General features: G+C 38.4%; 1 protein-coding gene across 1 annotated transcript in view; it reads left to right on the top strand.

The window, feature by feature from the left end:
• Nucleotides 1-17,364, top strand: part of cdc42ep3 (CDC42 effector protein 3) — a 47,646-nt gene extending 30,282 nt beyond the window's left edge. The window contains exons 2-3 of the mRNA XM_003215926.4: nucleotides 11,666-11,716; nucleotides 14,736-17,364. Of these exons, the coding sequence (XP_003215974.2) occupies nucleotides 15,012-15,788 (777 nt within the window). The 5' untranslated portion in view covers nucleotides 11,666-11,716; nucleotides 14,736-15,011 and the 3' untranslated portion in view covers nucleotides 15,789-17,364. The remainder of the gene's footprint in view (nucleotides 1-11,665; nucleotides 11,717-14,735) is intronic.
• Nucleotides 17,365-17,661: the final 297 nt, after the last annotated feature.

Raw genomic sequence — 17,661 nt, 5'->3', positions numbered from 1 at the left:
TTTTTGAGTGGTAAATTCCCACATCCTGGGAATTTAAGCGGGGAGTGTTCCGTCCCCCAGGACGATGGTTTGCCTTACATTTTGTTTCAGCCTCTGGCTGCAAAAGCCCAGGAAAAGTGGCTTGGAGTCTGCAAGAGCTGGCTGCAGTTTTCTTTGCAATGATTGGTCAAAGAGTACAACATCTTAGGACCGCCCTTTTTTTACCAGGGTCTAGTCTCCATTTTGGAGCCTCATTTTGGCTATAGTCTTCCAATGTGCTGCAGCTGTGCAAGCTAACTGGGACAAATCATCCTCAAAACCAGGCCAATCTAAGCCTATCCAAATTAGATAAGTATTGAATTATACTGATCTGGAATAGGAAATCTAGTTAGAGGAACAGGGTTATTCCGTCGCTTCTAGAACTAATCTTTGCTGTAAAGATAGGGAAGGAAAGAGTTTCTCCTTCTAATATAGACAGCGTGATTAGGGTATAGTGGTTTTATAATCACCTTTGCCTTCTGGAACCAGGGATAATTCTGTAACTAAAACCTATAGAAATTTGTTTCATTTTCTGTAACTTTAAGATCTGTGCCAGGTTTACAACCTTGTATGAATAAACATCCTTTTTTTGAAGTTTTCCAGACTCAGTCGTTCAATATTTTTAGGACAGCTTATAGGGATTTGCAGTTCGCCCGGATAAAGGACGGCACGTTTCAGCTTTATAGTTTTTTTATTGTCTGGCGGACGGCACAGTTGGGTATATATTTTGATATATGATTGGGTTATATTTAAAACTATCTTGGGGACCTGACAGTGCCCGGGTTATTAGAAGAAGGCATTTTTTGTTTTGGGATGTTTAGTAATACAGTGTTCCCTCACTTATTGCTGGGGTTAGGTTCCAGGACCACCTGCAATAAGTGAAAATCCGCGAAGTAGGGACACTATATTTATTTTAATATTTATACATTATTTTAGTAGTTATACACTATTTTAAGTCTTTATCAACCAATTGTGTGTTGATAAATCGCCTCCTTCTCCTCCCATTGCCGCTTGGGCTCCTTTTCTCTCCCTTTGGCTTCTCCTTCCTCCCTTCCTTAGGCTGTAAATTGTAATTTTTTATGATTTATAATAGTCTTTTAGAGTTTATTGAAAAACCGCAAAACAGCGAATCTGCAAAAAGTGAACCTCGAAGTAGTGAGGGAACACTGTATCACTTAAGTTTGGTCCAGATTCATGGTTGGATGGGTTCAGTGCTCTCTGGATAAGGATGAACTTCAATTCCCAGGGCAGTCACCCTCAAACCCTGCCAGTCTTCACAGTTGGCCATGTTGCGTCTGTGTGCCAAGTTTGGTCCAGATCCATCGTTGGTGGGGATCAGAGTGCTCTTTGATTGAAGGTGAAACATACATCCCAGTACCTAAAACTCCCAGTTGTCAAGGCTAGTTCCCCCCAGATCCCTCCAGTATGTTCTGTTTGTCATGTTCTGTGACATTGGAAGGGAACGCATTTGATAGCTCCTCAGCACTGGGAGTTCTAGCTGTTTGTGGAGGCGGGAGTGTGTCTCTGCAAATGGACAAGCCAGACACATACACACATACAGATTTTCACTTTTATTATGTGTATACAGTAGAGTCTCGCTTATCCAATCTTCGCTTATCAAACGTTCTGTATTATCCAGCGCAGTCTGCCTTTTAGTAGTCAATGTTTTTGTAGTCAATGTTTTCAATACATTGCAATATTTTGGTGCTAAATTTGTAAATACAGTAATTATTACATAACGTTATCGTGTATTGGACTGCTTTTTCTGTTGATTTGTTGTAAAACATGATGTTTTGGTGCTTAATTTGTAAAATCATAACATTATTTGACATTTCCTTAATCCCTCCTTATTATCCAACATTTTCGCTTATCCAATGTTCTGCCGGCCCGTTTATGTTAGATAAGCGAGACTCTACTGTAGATATATCATAGGCATTAGTAGCCCATTGGTAACTGATAGAGTGTCTAATTTCTTCTACCTACATAATCCCTAGAAAAATAGTATCTCCAGCCCAAACAACGATGAGAACAGTGTTCCACTCGAAATAGCTTTCCTGGTTTGCTAGAGTTTTTCCTTCCCAGTTCCTGTGAACACTTCAGGAATGTATGGAATCACACCCTCTTGAAACATACTCATATCATCTCAGCTCTTGTTACAAGTTCGTCTGACCACAGTAAAAAAGAGAGATTAACTCACACATGCCTCAAAGGGAAAACACATGTCATTGTTCTGGATCCTGATGCAATCTCTTTAAGGATGTAAAGCAGGAGAAGGATTATTTTACACTCGTGTAAGGAAGCATTCTGGGAACCAGACTTCCTCCGTTTTACATATCCCTCCAGAACAGGCATGGGCAAACTGCGGCCCTCCAGGTGTATGGACTTAAATTCTCACAATTCCGAACAGCCTACCAGCTGTTAGGAATTGCGGGAGTTGAAGTCCAAAACACCTGGAGGGCCGCAGTTTGCCCACGCCTGCTCCAGAAGGATTGCACAGCAACCCCATCAACTCTAGCCAGCATGGCTGGAAGGTACCAGGCTTGGGGAGGCCACTTATATATACATACATATACAATAATATGTATATAGAATTCAGAAGTATGCACCGATTCTTACAAAAACCACACGTTTTTTCATTAAACTTGCAGGCTGATTTAACAGAATGAACAATCAGAAAGTTACATGGCAAAACCACCAATAAAATCCAGTAAAATGGATAAAACTAAACCCATTGTTATCTTACAGATAAGAAATTTAGGCAAATAAAAAAACTTTGGGGCCTGGTGGTGGCGCAGTGTGTTAAAGCGCTGAGCTGCTGAACTTGCAGACCGAAAGGTCCCAGGTTCAAATTCTGGGAGCGGAATGAGTGAACGCTATTAGCCCCAGCTCCTGCCAACCTAGCAGTTCAAAAACATGCAAAGGTGAGTAGATAAATAGGTACCGCCCCGGCGGGAAGGTAACGGCGCTCCATGCAGTCATGCTGGCCACATGACCTTGGAGGTGTCTACAGACAACGCTGGCTCTTTGGCTTAGAAATAGAGATGAGCACCAACCCCCAGAGTCGGTCACGACTGGACTTAACGTCAGGGGAAAACCTTTACCTAAAAAAAACTTAGCTGGCATAGAAATGCTGCAAAGAATTGGTGCCAGGCAAGCCAAATGAAACAGAATCTGTTTTAACACATGGTTCTGTTGAACAGACCACTACTTCTAATTCAAACCCCACTTAAAGTTTAGAAAAGTGTTCCAAAATTTAATGAATGTCTAACCCAGTCCTTTTTTCTTTTTCTATTCCAAAGATTTGTTTTATTGAAATAGTTATATATCCTTAAAAGTGTACTTACTTATTAACTTGTCACAGCTATAAAGCCGAGCTTGTAAATAACCCTTCACTTGGTCATCCTCAAAAATAACACAACTAATATTCCCAGGCAGTTGGTTTCAAAGGGAAACTTGTGCAAATGTAGAACAGAAATTATTTTTTCCCCAGTGACTACACCACAAAAACAAAGAAGGTTCTATGATCTGCAAGGCTAAACTGTTTTTGCAGGATAGTTACTCTCTGTATTCATTTGCAAGGTTTTCTGAGCAGATCTACAGTATTTGAAGATATGTTCAAATGAAATTATTAGAGTTTGCTTCTAAGTAAATGTGATCAAGATCCACGTGTGGATTATCAGTGCAGCCTTTATATTTGCCCATCTTCTCTTGCTTTCCTCTGATGCCCATAAGAACGTGTGACTAAAGCTTGTAATAAGTGGACTGATATTTTTATTATTTCAGTTTCTTTATGAATACACAGCCTTTATTCCAAGCAAGTGACTTGCAGCTGCTGAGAATGCCTTATGTTCAAATAGAACAGAAGGCACAGTGCAACTCAGATTATTTCAAGAATAGTCCTATTGACTGTTAACATGACTATTACTGAGACTGATGCTTTAGAAAAGAAGCCAGAGGTCCCCATGTTAACCCACAGAGAACAATAATAACATATGCTTGGATTATTAATTTTTTGTTTTAATATTACTGGCCTTCCATTTTCTTGAATGCGATGGCAACTTTCTATTACACTAAAACATTTCTGGAGCTTTTTCTTTGTATCTAAAATCATGTACAGTTTTACATTGCTGACAATCCATAGGAAGAATATCATGGATGCCCCCAGAAGTTTAAATCTAAAGGAGGCTTCTAGGTTGAAGCAGTTCTTGGCATGCCACTCACTGTACCCAAAGGTGAAAGCTATGTATGTGTAGGACTGCAAAATGTCCCTATCACCTAACAACTTGCCTTTGACATCCTGATAAGAAAATGCCACAGCAGAAAACTAAATTATTCTTTTGCTTTGAACATCATTTGAGGATAGTGAAATTTGATGGTGATCAATAGCTAAACAACTGGCATTGTTGGCTGGGAGATTTTGGGTCTTCTAGCCTAATTCACTTCTTGCCAGCTCTGATGAACTTGTGATCTGAAGGTTGGGTTGGTGAGCTGAAGGCTAGCGGTTCGAATCTGCGAGATGGGGTGAGCTTTCCTCTGACAGCTCTACCTTGCGGGGACATGAGAAAAACCTCCCAGCAGGATGGTAACACTTCTGGATGTCCCCTGGGCAACATCTCTGTAGACGGCCAATTCTCTTACACCAGAAGCAACTTGCAGTATGTTCCCAAGTTGCTTCTGACATGATAAAAAATCTCTGATTTGAACTATACCAGTTATTTAAGAAAACTAAGATTTGGAAGAAGACTAAGACTTGAAAAGGCACTAGACAAGATCCTCAAATGTACAGAGATATAATTGAATGCCATACCATAGTGTTTTAGATTTCTGTGTAGGGGTGTAAAAGCTGGTTGGCGAAGAAATATGACAGGGAAAGATCAACTCATTTGAAATGTGATGCTAGAGAGTTTTATGGATACTGTAGACTGTCAAAAAGATAAATGAACAGGTCAAAGGGCAAAGCAAGTCTGAACTCTTTCTGGAAGCCAAAGTTACTAAAAATGAGACAACATGACTCATTGGGGGAAAGACAATAATTTGGGGTAAATTGGAAGGCAGTAGGAAAAGAGAAAGATAACATTACAGGTGGATCAACTCAGTCAAGGAAACCACAACTCTCTTGGTTTGCAAGACCTAAACTACTCTTCTAATAATAGGGTCTGCTGGAAATCTTTCATTCAAGATTATTTGATAGCATATCATAACAATGACAACACTTCTCAATTCAGTTGGATTGATGTTCTGGTGCAAACAATTTTTCTAAGCACTGGGGTTAATGTTTTTAAATTTTGATAGATTTAGTTTTTTTGGGCAGGTTTTTTGTATTTTCAAAGTCAAGAGGACCACTTAAGGAACACATGGAATATATTTTATGTTATCAGTTATAATTGAAGTAAATAATAAATCAAATAATTAAAGTAAATTAATTGAGAGAGTACTTTGACCTGCCCTATAAGATACATAATAAGGATAACAATGGGCTTTAAAAGTCCTTCATTCAAAGTCCATATAGTGATTCTTCAAAAAGCTGTTCTCAACCTGCGTGTTCAGAAAATACTTGTTTTACCACAAAAGCCTTTTGAAATATGCAAGACAGTACAAGTAGAGTCCTGATGAGCTTGCATTATCTCAAAATGCATTTGCAACAGCCTTTGCTTAAAATGCTTAAAGAGCTATGCCTTGTGAAAAAAGGGAGATGAATTACTTGATCCCCAGTGTGCACGTTTTCTGGTGGAAATCCAATTCTAGTCCAAACAGGAGTAGACCCATTCAGCCAACCATAACATCAGTGTCCATTTACCAAATTCCCATCTAGTCAATGAGACTACTCTCATTATGATTAACAATTGGAATTAGCCCACTACATACAGGAAAACTTTAATAAAAACTTTAATAAATCCAACAAATCCAGTTGGACAGGAAAGTAAGTGTTTGAGTTGACTTGGCTATAATGAAATATGGCAATCAATTAAAAATGCATATTGTTTGGGATTTTTATATGACATTTCTTTCTGTGTGCTATGTAGTCTATACAGCTTCTGTAAATTTGTCTCATGTACAGGACCATATATCATTGCATGCAGAGAAGTACCACATTCCACGTTAAAGCAAAACTTGTGTGTGTGTGTTTCTCTCTAGTTTAAAGGGGTAACAATAGACAGTGCATAAGGAGAATAATCCCTATGTGCTGTGTTTCTTGCTGTGCGTTTTCTTCAGAAAAAAACCTACACACTCAGTGGTGTCCTTATTAGCTAGGAAAATATATTTAACACTGTCCCATGTTGTAATGGTTGCTTCTAATGTCTTGGACTTAAGACAGGGTCATACATGCATCCATCAAGTGATTGTCATGGATCATATGGAATCTGGAAATCTATGTCCTCATTGTGAAAGATCATGTGGATCCAAAATAGGTCTCTATAGTCAGTTACGGACCTACCGCCAAGGATCTACCCTCGGAAGACAATCATACTCGACTGCGAGTGATCACCTATGATGATGACGTCTATTATTACAGATCAGACCCTACAAAAAGAATCACAATCAGCCCAAAGATAATGCTTTTCAAGGGAGGCAGCACATACATTTTGTTGTTAATACTGTACAAAGGTGTGCGTATGTGCGAAATAACTGTTAAGCTTCTCCAGTGCTACATACATAAACAGCATCCCAGATATAGTAGATTTTTATTTCTTCTCTTAGTATTTTTGGCCAGGTTATGGGTAAAAATGGTGAGGGGATTCTGGAAATTGTAATCCAATGTGTAGACTGTCAGGTGTGGTTTTAGAATAGCACAAAGACTCATTTCATGTACACTGGCATCCTGTCATTGGTCATTGCCACATGAGGGTTCTGGGAAATTACATCCAAACTAAAGTAAACATAACTCCTACAGTCTTAGCCTCCTGTCTAGCTTGGTAAATAGGTTGCCAGTAACTATTATGCAAATATTTATAGTGGATTTTGTTGTGGAAGAAATATTTCTTTTGGTCCAATAGCTACCACAAAGCCATATTTCCAGACTTAAAACGGGATTTGAACTTGGATAAATGAATGAAACTTAAGTTCTCCTTGGAACTCGGCTCTTGTCCCCAGTAAAACAAAACGTGTCCAAGTGAAACAAAACAAAAACAAATAACCCTTTCAACATTGAATTCCATTCACTAAGTTTTAAAATATCTCACATGGCCCGATTTGATGGGTATATTGCCTTGAAACATTAAGTCCGTCATTTTGAAACACACTGTATTGCATGAAGAAGAATAGAACATTAACATTAACACTGATTACATAAGACACTTTGAACCAAAGAATAGACCTTGTGTGATACTGGTTGTATTGAACTGAGGTATGAATTGGTCACTTCTCTAAAAATCCAGTCCATGGAGTAACAAAGATGTTCAGGGGAGAAGGAAGGTCTTTGAAATTATGTTAAATTAAGTGACTATGTGTCCTGGGGATTTTGACTTGGAATGGTTTCAAACAGCAAACTATTTGTGTTATCAGTTGAATGAGTCATTTCGTTATTCTTGCAATGATCAATCCACAGAGTAGCAAAGACATTTACATGGAGGAGACAGGGCTTTTGAAACACTTTAAATGGGATGACTTGTGCACATGTCTTCAGGGCTATTGTTTTAGGACTCACGTTAAATCATTTCAGATAAGATAACAAATCGGGGTGTCAGTTAAATTGAACCAAGGTGTGAATTGGCCATTACGGCAATAAATTAATCAAGGTAATAAATCCAATAGATAGAATAACAGAAGTATGAAGGGGAACTGGTATTGTTCCTTCTATATTTAGAGCCATCCAGGACTAAACCAAAATACTTTGCAACCTGAGACAGGTTTGCTAAAGGCTCCATTCCCCCACGCCAACTTGCTTACCATACAAATCCATCTAAGTTATTTTGGCATTTTTGGCAGAAAATCCCAGAAGCATCTCTCCCCATTTAGTAGTAAAAAAATACAACAATTAAAAAAATCAAAATACTCTACTCAAAATTACTGCACTTTTTTGGTTCCTAAGATCTGTTGCCTGATACTGGAAGAGTAAAGATTACATCCTTCCTTAGAAAAGGAAATAGATATCTAGAAAGTATAGGTTCTTTTGGGGGGTCAAAAGGAAATGGTAGAATTCCATTTTTACTGGGTTTGATCATTAGAAAATGTGAGAAATGTAAGAAGCTGTCTCTTGATGATGAAGGCAATTTACCCAATAGAGCAGATATTCATTGCCTTACATCAAACGTCTGTCCTGCTCTGTTTATTGTCAGGGACAGCTCTTCAGCCACCAAGACAGTGGTTCTCAACCTGTGGCCCCCCAGATGTTTTGGCCTTCAACTCCCAGAAATCCTAACAGCTGGTAAACTGGTTGGGATTTCTGGGAGTTGTAAGCCAAAACACCTAGGGACCCACAGGTTGAGAACCACTGCACTAAGGTTCAAGGCTAAGCCCAGACTGATATTTCTGTGTTCTGCTTATAGCATGTGCTACCAACTGCTATATACAGTCCCATGAAATCTATTGTAACCTGTAAATCAGACATGGGCAAACTTTGGTCCTCCAGGTGTTTTGGACTTCAGCTCCCACAATTCTTAACACCTGCTAGTTGAAGTCCAAAACACCTGGAGGGCCAGTTTGCCCATGCGTGCTGTAAATGGTCTGATAATTCCATAATTGTGACTTGTTACTATTTGGCCTACTTTCCCAGGAGATGGCAGTTTGCACCATGAATATATTCTCGAAGATTAGCTTATGGTTGCAGTTTCCAAGGTAGCCCATGCAACAAAATTGAAAGAAGTTCCACAGCACCATGAGCTCCTACCTGCTCCAGGTGCCTGAAGTGTCCAAGAGTATCATTATGCTGTATTTACAGTAATGTTATCATATAATCTCAAAGAAAAAACTGATGAAAAATATCAAAATCGTAACTAGAAGAGTAAAGATTGCAAAGGGTATAGATACCTAGAAAGTATAGGTTCTTTTTGGAGGACAAAAGGACATGGTAGAATTCCATTTTTACTGGGTTTGATTGTTGGAAAATGTGAAAAATGTAAAAAGCTGTCTCTTGAAGATGAAAGCAATTTACCCAATAGAGCAGATATTCATTACCTTACATTAAACATGTAAAATATTGACCACAATTCCGTCCATCTTTGATCGTGATTGTCTAAAGTTTCATTATTGTTGGTACTGAATTCTTCCATCAACCCATTTGTTTTATTGGAAACTTTTAAGTATTTCTAAGTATTTTTAAGTATTAAGCATCTCTAGTTAGGGCCCCAGAAGTAGACAAAAGCGCACCAAAGAATTGAGTGAATATTTTCTTTCTCAACATACCCTATAGTTGGTCATTCAGTTTTAAACATTTTGGCTATGAGACTAAAGGGGAAGATTGGAAGATTGAGTGAACTGAGGTATAAATTAGTTGTTTCTATCCCACTCCAATCAACAAAGATACTGAAGCGAAAGGAGAAAAACCTTTAAATTTGATTCACATGGGATGATTTCAAATTAACCCACAAGCTTTGATTTCAATTTATCCAAACTGATCTGTGCTAAATTAGCAATTCAATTCATGCAAAAATCCTACCACTTAAAGGCCTGAAGATCATACATACTGGCCACTCAGTCATGCATTTGTTAAGGCATAAGATACCTGAAGTTTCTAAGAGACTGAAAACATAAAAAAAATCTCAAATATTTTTTTTGGGGGGGAACTTGTTCACTTGGGTGTCCATTAATGTGCCAGCAATATTTACATGAGTTCTGGGTAAAAAATTAAACTTTGGCTTTAGCATAGTTAATCACCAACTATGGGGGTGTTGCAATAAATATTCCAACTCTTAATAGATGCTCTAGACCAATACATAACAAAGGCAGAAGATTAACCTGCTAGTTTAGGGATATGAAAAAAAATCTGACAATATTTTAAGCAAAGGCTTAATATAAATGTTGAGCAATGTTGGGACAAGAACACAGCCTTGTTTGAGTCCAGTATGTATAAGTATTGATCTAGTCCAGAAATGTGCAGCTTCAAACAGGGCAGGGGGCATTTTTCCTTTTTGGTCCGGATAGTATGATGCAACACATTTTAGTATCCCTAAGTCATTTGATATCGTTTCCAGTCAGTATTTTAAACTAGTTTTAACCCTCTGTTTTGGAGTTGGGCAGGCAGGCAATTGGGGAAGTAAGGTGTTGTCTTTTTATGCACTTTTGAGAGATATGGGATGGTTTGGGGGGGAAAAAATCATTCCAACACCAGCCTGGAAAACGAAATCAATGGTGCCTTGAGTGGCTTTTAAGGAGGCCCCATTGGTCTCAGGGGTACCGAGAGCCACATAGCAGCCACTGAACCACCCCAATCTAGTCCAATTTCCCTTGCAATTCCATCTTATTAGTAGGTAGGTTCTGTCATAAGAATAAGAATCAGTCAGCTGATGGCTTCAAAATTTTTGCCATAATCTGGTCTGGTCTATGAAAGTTGTATAAAGTCTTCCTCACCCAGGCAGAGGAAGAATATATTTCCACTAGATAGAATTGTAATATTAATACTTGATCAGCTAAAGCATTTATTGTTGCATGCCTTCTAATTGTTTCCATATTATAGCAATCTGAAACAAAATGATGATGGGGCTGTTTTGGCAAGATTTGTTCAGAGGGGTTTGCTTTTCCCCGAAGTGAAGAAGAGTTGTTTTCTTAGCAAGATTGGTTCAGAAGAAGTTTGTCACTGGGTTTTTCTTAGTGTATGACCAAGTTCTCAAACCATGCTGGCGAACTGAAGAAGACCCTCACTTAAACCTGCTTTCTTCTCCTCCCAAAACTTTTTCCTCCTCCATCAGAGTTGATAAATTCTCTGGCAGATGAGGAATGTATAACTCACTGATAATGCTTAACAGACAGATCAGTCTGTAATTGGCAAAATCCAATATTTTACCTTTTTTTTTTTTTTTACAAATTGTAATAATAATTGCAATCACCCAGTTGGATGGAATGCATGCATCAGATCAGTGCAAACAAACATCAGTGGCACACCATACCAAATTTGGTTTAAGCCAATCAAGTGGGATATATTCCCCAGGATGATTAGCTGTATTAAGCACCTTTCTGATATAAATTCATTTGAACTGAGTTATCAAATCATGATCTCTACAACAGTTTCCACCTTACAGGAATAAAGATATTTGGGGTTAGGGGAGCTTTTGAATCTAGTTCAATTGATAAACCATTTTTGTTAAGGTTTTTGCTTTAGGATTCATATCAGATTATTTTAGATAAGACAAGAATTTATGATATCAGTTGAATTTTGACTATCAGGAGGATCAATTAAAGTGAGATTTGAATAATGAAATGATAAATTGGTATTTCTTAAATAATCCAATCAACAGAGTACCAAATTTATTTGGTAGAATAACAATGATACTCAACAGAACAACACATTCAATTAATAGAGTAAAAAAGATACTGAAGAAGAAAAAAGTCTTTTACTTCAAATTAAATTCAGTAATTCTAGTACACGTGTCTTCAGGGCCATTGTTCAAGGATTAATATAGAATTATTTCGAATTATCCAATGGGTGAAGGAACAGTGCATAAAAGAGAGGGTTTTCAGGTAACATTTCACTAACTCTTCTCTTCTCTTCCAGGGAACAGTGCTTTGCTGCAGAATTTTCTACTGGATTGCAAACATAAAGAAGGTAAGTTTTTGCCTCAGTTCTTCTTTGCTACTTGAGAAATGAAACTCCATACATCATGCCTGCAAAATCATTTATTTCAAAATAAAAAAAAACATGTCTTTCAACATTTAGTCAATTACTGTGTATCATTTTTTTTTTAATAAGGAGGAAATTTTGGCTCATAAGACACTATAAATCTTGTATTTTGTTTATGATGGTGGCCTGTGTTTTTAGGATTGCCAGAGTGAAAACGTGAGGCATCTTACATACTTTCAGTGATTTTGTGGCAGAGAGAGTTTCAGCAGATGTTGCTTGTTACCTTCTTGGGTGACAAGCATCATCTGCTAAAATCTTCTGCCTGCTTTTTAAAAGTACAGACACTTTCCAGTTTTCAGTCTGGCAACTCTATTTGTACAGTACTATATCCAGGAACTAAAAAATCATCCTGATATTTGGACCATGTGCTCAAAGATTTGGACTTTTGTGTTTTTATTGTTTTATAAAAGACAGACTAAAGACAAATCTGAGTTGACAGAAATATATTTAATATTTAACAAACTTTTTAAAATGTTAAATGAAATGTTTTACTAAGCTGGCATGATGAATTTTGCTTTTGGACTTTGCAGTCACAACTAGCTTAGGTTTCTTTTTTTCAGATGGCTTATCCTACACGCAGTGAGTTTACTATGCCCCTTTGGGTCCAAGTAAAATATATAGGCAGACCTAGTATGACCTATATATTTCAATTTAATATAAAATGCATATGTAAAGTTATTCTAAATGTTTTATATATTATTACAATTTAAAATGTGTTCTTTATTGAACATTTTTCAGCAAAGTCCTTAGTAAAACATTTATATAAAAACTGACATTGAAAAAATAACTATCAATTTTATTGCCTCAAAGCAGAAATGGGGAGTGTGTGGCCTTTTTGATCTGGCTGAACTGCCATTCTCAACCTCCCTCACCACTGACTATACTGGCTAAGACTGATAGAAGATGGAATCTAGCAACATCAGAAAGACCTCACTTTCCCCACTTCCATTTAGGGCATTCATATGATGTTCTTTGTAAATGTATTTTAATGTTATGTACATGTTTATTGCATGTTTATATTCAGACATCCATGGCTTGTTTTTTAAAAAATCCCAATAACAAACCTTGATATTGCTATTTATATAGAAAAGTCAAAGAACCTCATCACAGGGGGCTCGGGCTCCCTCCTAGAAGCATCCTAGGACGGAGCCCTGTTCTCATTAGCTAAGCCAGAAACAGTGCAGGGAAAGCTGGGCAGCTAGGGTTTCCCCGTGTGATGGGGAAGGGCGTGATGTGGGGTTTTTAACGTTGGTTTCCTTCTGCATGACGGATCTGCCCCACTGCTCATTGGCTTCCCTACTGTCCTCCGGCTTAAAGATCTCATTGTGATGAGTTCCAAAGTATGTTTGTTTGTTTGATCCACAAAGACTCATACATGCCGTGATGGATCTGGACCAGATTTGGCACACATACCCTTCATTGTCCAATCTAAAGTAACAAGGACTTTGATCTAAAAAAAACTATTCTGTTTGGGGGCAAGAATCCCAAAACCTAAAAAAAAATATGCACCACTCAGATGCAACCACAAGAGGGTAGTGTATAGATCAGGCAGGGGCAAACTTTGGCCCTCCGGGTATTTTGGACTTCAGCTTCCACAATTCCTAACAGCTGGTAGGCTATTAGGTATTGTGGGAGCTGATGTCCAAAACACCCGGAGGACCAAAGTTTGCCTCTGCCCGATATAGATAGAAGGGATTAGCTACAAATTTTTAAAAATACACCATGAGGCCTATAATGAGGCAAAAAACACAGCTCTGGGGACCACCGTAGGGATAGCTACCCCATGAGGAAGTGAGCAATTTAATGAAGATTTATATTTTGGAAGAGATGTGTGTGTCCCTATATGTCTGCACCTTGCTGTGAGAGACTGTGACTTTCAAGTAAATTCCAGATATGGTGCCATTTAGGTCATAAAAGCCCAAGGATGAGGCCTAGGATGAGCCAAAACAACCCCACACCCCTTGGTCTCCAGGGAGTTTAAGTGCCTTTTCACACTATACAATTATAGCATTATGATCCCACTTTAACTGCCATGGCAGCATCCTAAGGAATCCTAATATTTGAATATAGGAAGGAATTATTGTTCTATTCCAGGATTTCTGCCTATTCTAGGATTCTGTAGGATGGAACCATGGCAGTTAAAGTGGAATCATAGTGCTATAAATCTGTAATGGGAATGGATCCTTACTCCCAGCACATATGGAAGGTACCAGAATGGGGACAGTATGGTAGACACAATCCACCTGAGTAAATAATTCAAATAACAGGGGCAGTAGCTTGATTATTTTCATCTTAAAGTGAAGTAATTCTCACCCTAGTTCATTTAGTGTGGACCAAATATCATGCTATTCAGCCAGCCAGTCTGGGCTTGCCAAATTATGCAACCAAGATGGAGGGGCAAGTGAGGGCATTGTTTGAACCAATTGCCCAGATAAGCCCCCAAATTTGTAGGCATCTGTTAAAACAATTCCAGCTTTGATCTTTACAACTGCACATACAAAGATATTACAGCTTCGGGTTTCAAAGGGATATAAAGATATGTTTATAAACCTTTGCTTTCAAATGTTGGAGGGACTTTTTGGTACAGATGTTTAGCACTGTGTCTGGAATGTCCAAGAGGTGTGGGCCTTGCCTGGCACTGAGATAGAAAATGACTGACTCACTAAGGAAAGCAAGAAACCAAGATAGGAAGCTTATTAAGTGAGTTGTGTTTGGCAACCGTGTCTAAGGAGCTCTAGCTTCAAAAATGTACCAAGTCAGGGAAAAGGTTAGTTAGCTCTTGTTGGACGGATCCTTTTATCCTGCTTAATGAAGGGAAGAAACATCATAGAGCTAATCTCCATGCTGGAACTGTCAAGCACACTGTTAATTGTTTTTGCAAATATGAGATTGAATGAACCATGAAGAGCCAGTTAATAATAACCCATTTTTATTTGTCATGCAGGTTTCTGAGATCTTGGAAGCAAGTGAGCAACTCTCACAGCCTTGGCACAGTGTCAGCTGCTTTATTTCAAGGAGAAAACGCACATTAAAACTCGCCACCTTGAAAAATTGTGTTTCTCAGAAGGCATCTGCAGTGGTTTGAATTTGTAAGTGATGCCGGTGGTGCTGATGTGACTAACACCTAAGAATTTGTGAGAGAAGAACAACCCAAACTTCTGGACTATTTTTTTTAGTATTTTCTTATTCTTTGTGTCGTTCCAACAAACTCTGCCAAAGTATGCCAGCCAAAACCCCCATCTACCTAAAAGCCGACAACAATAAGAAAGGGAAGAAGTTCAAGTTGAGGGACATTTTGTCTCCAGATATGATCAGCCCGCCTTTGGGGGATTTTCGCCACACTATCCATATCGGGAAGGAAGGACAGCATGATGTATTTGGAGACATCTCCTTTTTGCAAGGAAATTACGAGCTCTTACCTGGGAACGAGGGAGAAACGGCCAGCCAACGTGACGGCCACAGTGAATTTCTGCGGGCAAACAGCACCTCTGACTCTGTATTTACCGAAACGCCTTCTCCGGTACTCAAAAATGCCATATCCCTTCCTGCCATTGGTGGTTCTCAAGCCCTCACTCTGCCCTTGTTGTCACCGGTGACATTTAATTCAAAGCAGGACTCCTTGGGGCCATTAAGAAACCCCAGGCATAGCTGCGAGCCCGTAATGGAAGAAAAGTTGCAGGAGAAAAGCAAACACTTGGAGAATGGGAAAATGTACAAAGATGACATCACATGGGAGCGGAAGGCCCCGCCATCTCATTATTCTAACGGAAGAGACAGTCATTCATCCAGCCTTTCAGGACAATACACTGAATGGCGAACAGAGGAATTTTTGGACCACAGTAATCTCTCCTGTGATTTCACCAAGACTCAGTGGTCCCAGCCTAAGCCAGATGATGCCCTTTCGGATCTAGCAGAGCCGCTTCTTTCTTTGCAGCTTGACCTTGGACCTTCACTTTTGGATGAAGTGCTCAGTGTAATGGACAAAAACAAATCATAGAACTTGCTGCTCCTTTCAGCCTGGTCATTAATATAGACGCAACTTAAAATATATGGGCATCCTCCATCCCAAGGTACAACAATTGCAGCTGTAATCTTATGCACACACTTCATAGAGAATAAGGATGCATCCTCACTGTAGAGTTAAGGAAGGTTGATGCTATTTTAACTGCTTGGACTCAATCCTGTGGAACTGTGGGATTTGTAGTTTAGTGAGGCACCAGCACTATTAAAGACCTTGTACAATGACATCATCCACAATTCCATAGCATTGAGCCAGGGCAGATAAAGTGGCATCAAACTGCATTAATTCTACAATGTAGATACACCCTAAGGCTCAATAAGCTCAAAAAGCCTTATTCTTAATATATATTTGTGCACACCCATTGATTTCATTGGGGAAGCTAAGAAAAGTTACCCATTGAAAACAATTGGAATTGAAGTATGCTTAACTTCGGGTGAATTCAGCCTTATGTGTATGTGTATATGTATATATATAATCAACTCTCTTTGCAGTTGACAGGTTTTCTAAAAACAAATAACTTAAAAACTATTTTTTTACACAATTTCCATGGTTTTTAAACATGGCTAATGTCTCATAATAGGGACATGTTTTAACATCATGATTTTAAACTATATTAAAATGTTTTCTAAGAGCCAAGACGATGTCGTCACTGTAATATTTGGGTGGATTCTGCGAGTTGGGATCATTCATTCATTTTTAAAAACTGTTTTGGTTCTCAAGGATCTCATACGTGCCACACAGAAGATTTATGAAGTGAAGGTTAAATGTTAATTAGTCCAATATTACTTAATCTGTAACTGCTCTCTTCCCAGAGTGGTAGTGGGATGGGTTTTTCTTCTAATATATGCCGTGTTTTTCATTCAGGCTGCACTGTTATTGTTGAGTGTTAATGCATAGTTCAGTGCTCAAATGGGAATTGGGATTTTTTTTGGTCTGTTATGGGAAATATGCATAGCCTGTATAAACTGATGCCACTGAAGTATTTGGTTTTCCTGTATGAAGTTTTGACTCAAGTTTAGAAATACTACTTTCTTGGATTATATGTCCCAGGATGCTTCCAGTCAGCCTGACCAGTGGGATTCTGGGAGTTATCATTCAAAAAAACTTTTCCAAGCTCTATTCTCTATATGTGTTCTGTCTTGGACAATCCAGTATAAAAAAAAATGAAAAGGCAAAGTTTAAAGTTGTTACTTTATGATATGGGATGGAATTAGTTTTCATGCTCATTAAATACACAGAGAAGGAGAAAGACAGGATTTTTATCAGAAAACAATTGTTTGACAATTTCTTGGAACACCTTTGTATAAACTGTATATTTGTGTGTGTTTGCAAAAAATATGTACTTGCTCTTTTAGCATTGTTCCTTCAGACATTGACATACAAATGCTTAAAATTTTGCAATGGATTACTTTTTGGTTGAAGAAAAAGCACCAGCCATTCTGGATGCTCCTAGGAGGGTGTGCTGCAGCAGTTGATATTCCAGGGAACAGAAAGATGTTCCTGCATTGCGTAGATACTTTGTGCAATATAATAAAGAAAGAAATGTGGAAAATTGTGTTGATATGATGATTTGAGTTACTCTTTGTAAAGTGATATCTAGTTCAAAAAGTTGAAGGCCGCATACTTTTTCATTTTACTTTCCTTTATGCTTCAGTGGTGCCAAGAGGAATATAACCACCACACTTCAATTAAGATTATTGCCCTGTGCCACAAACTGAATACACTAGAGTTGTGCTTAAAACAAAACAGACTGCAACATTCCTTCATTCAGAGGCCGACATGCATTGCCGTGAAAATATTGGGTGGTTGCATGAAATGGCTGTCCCGTTGTAGTGTAAGTCAGCAGTGT

Source organism: Anolis carolinensis, chromosome 1 (genome assembly GCF_035594765.1).
Source record: "Anolis carolinensis isolate JA03-04 chromosome 1, rAnoCar3.1.pri, whole genome shotgun sequence".
Lineage (NCBI taxonomy): Eukaryota > Metazoa > Chordata > Lepidosauria > Squamata > Dactyloidae > Anolis > Anolis carolinensis.
This window is presented reverse-complemented; position numbering and strand designations above follow the sequence as displayed.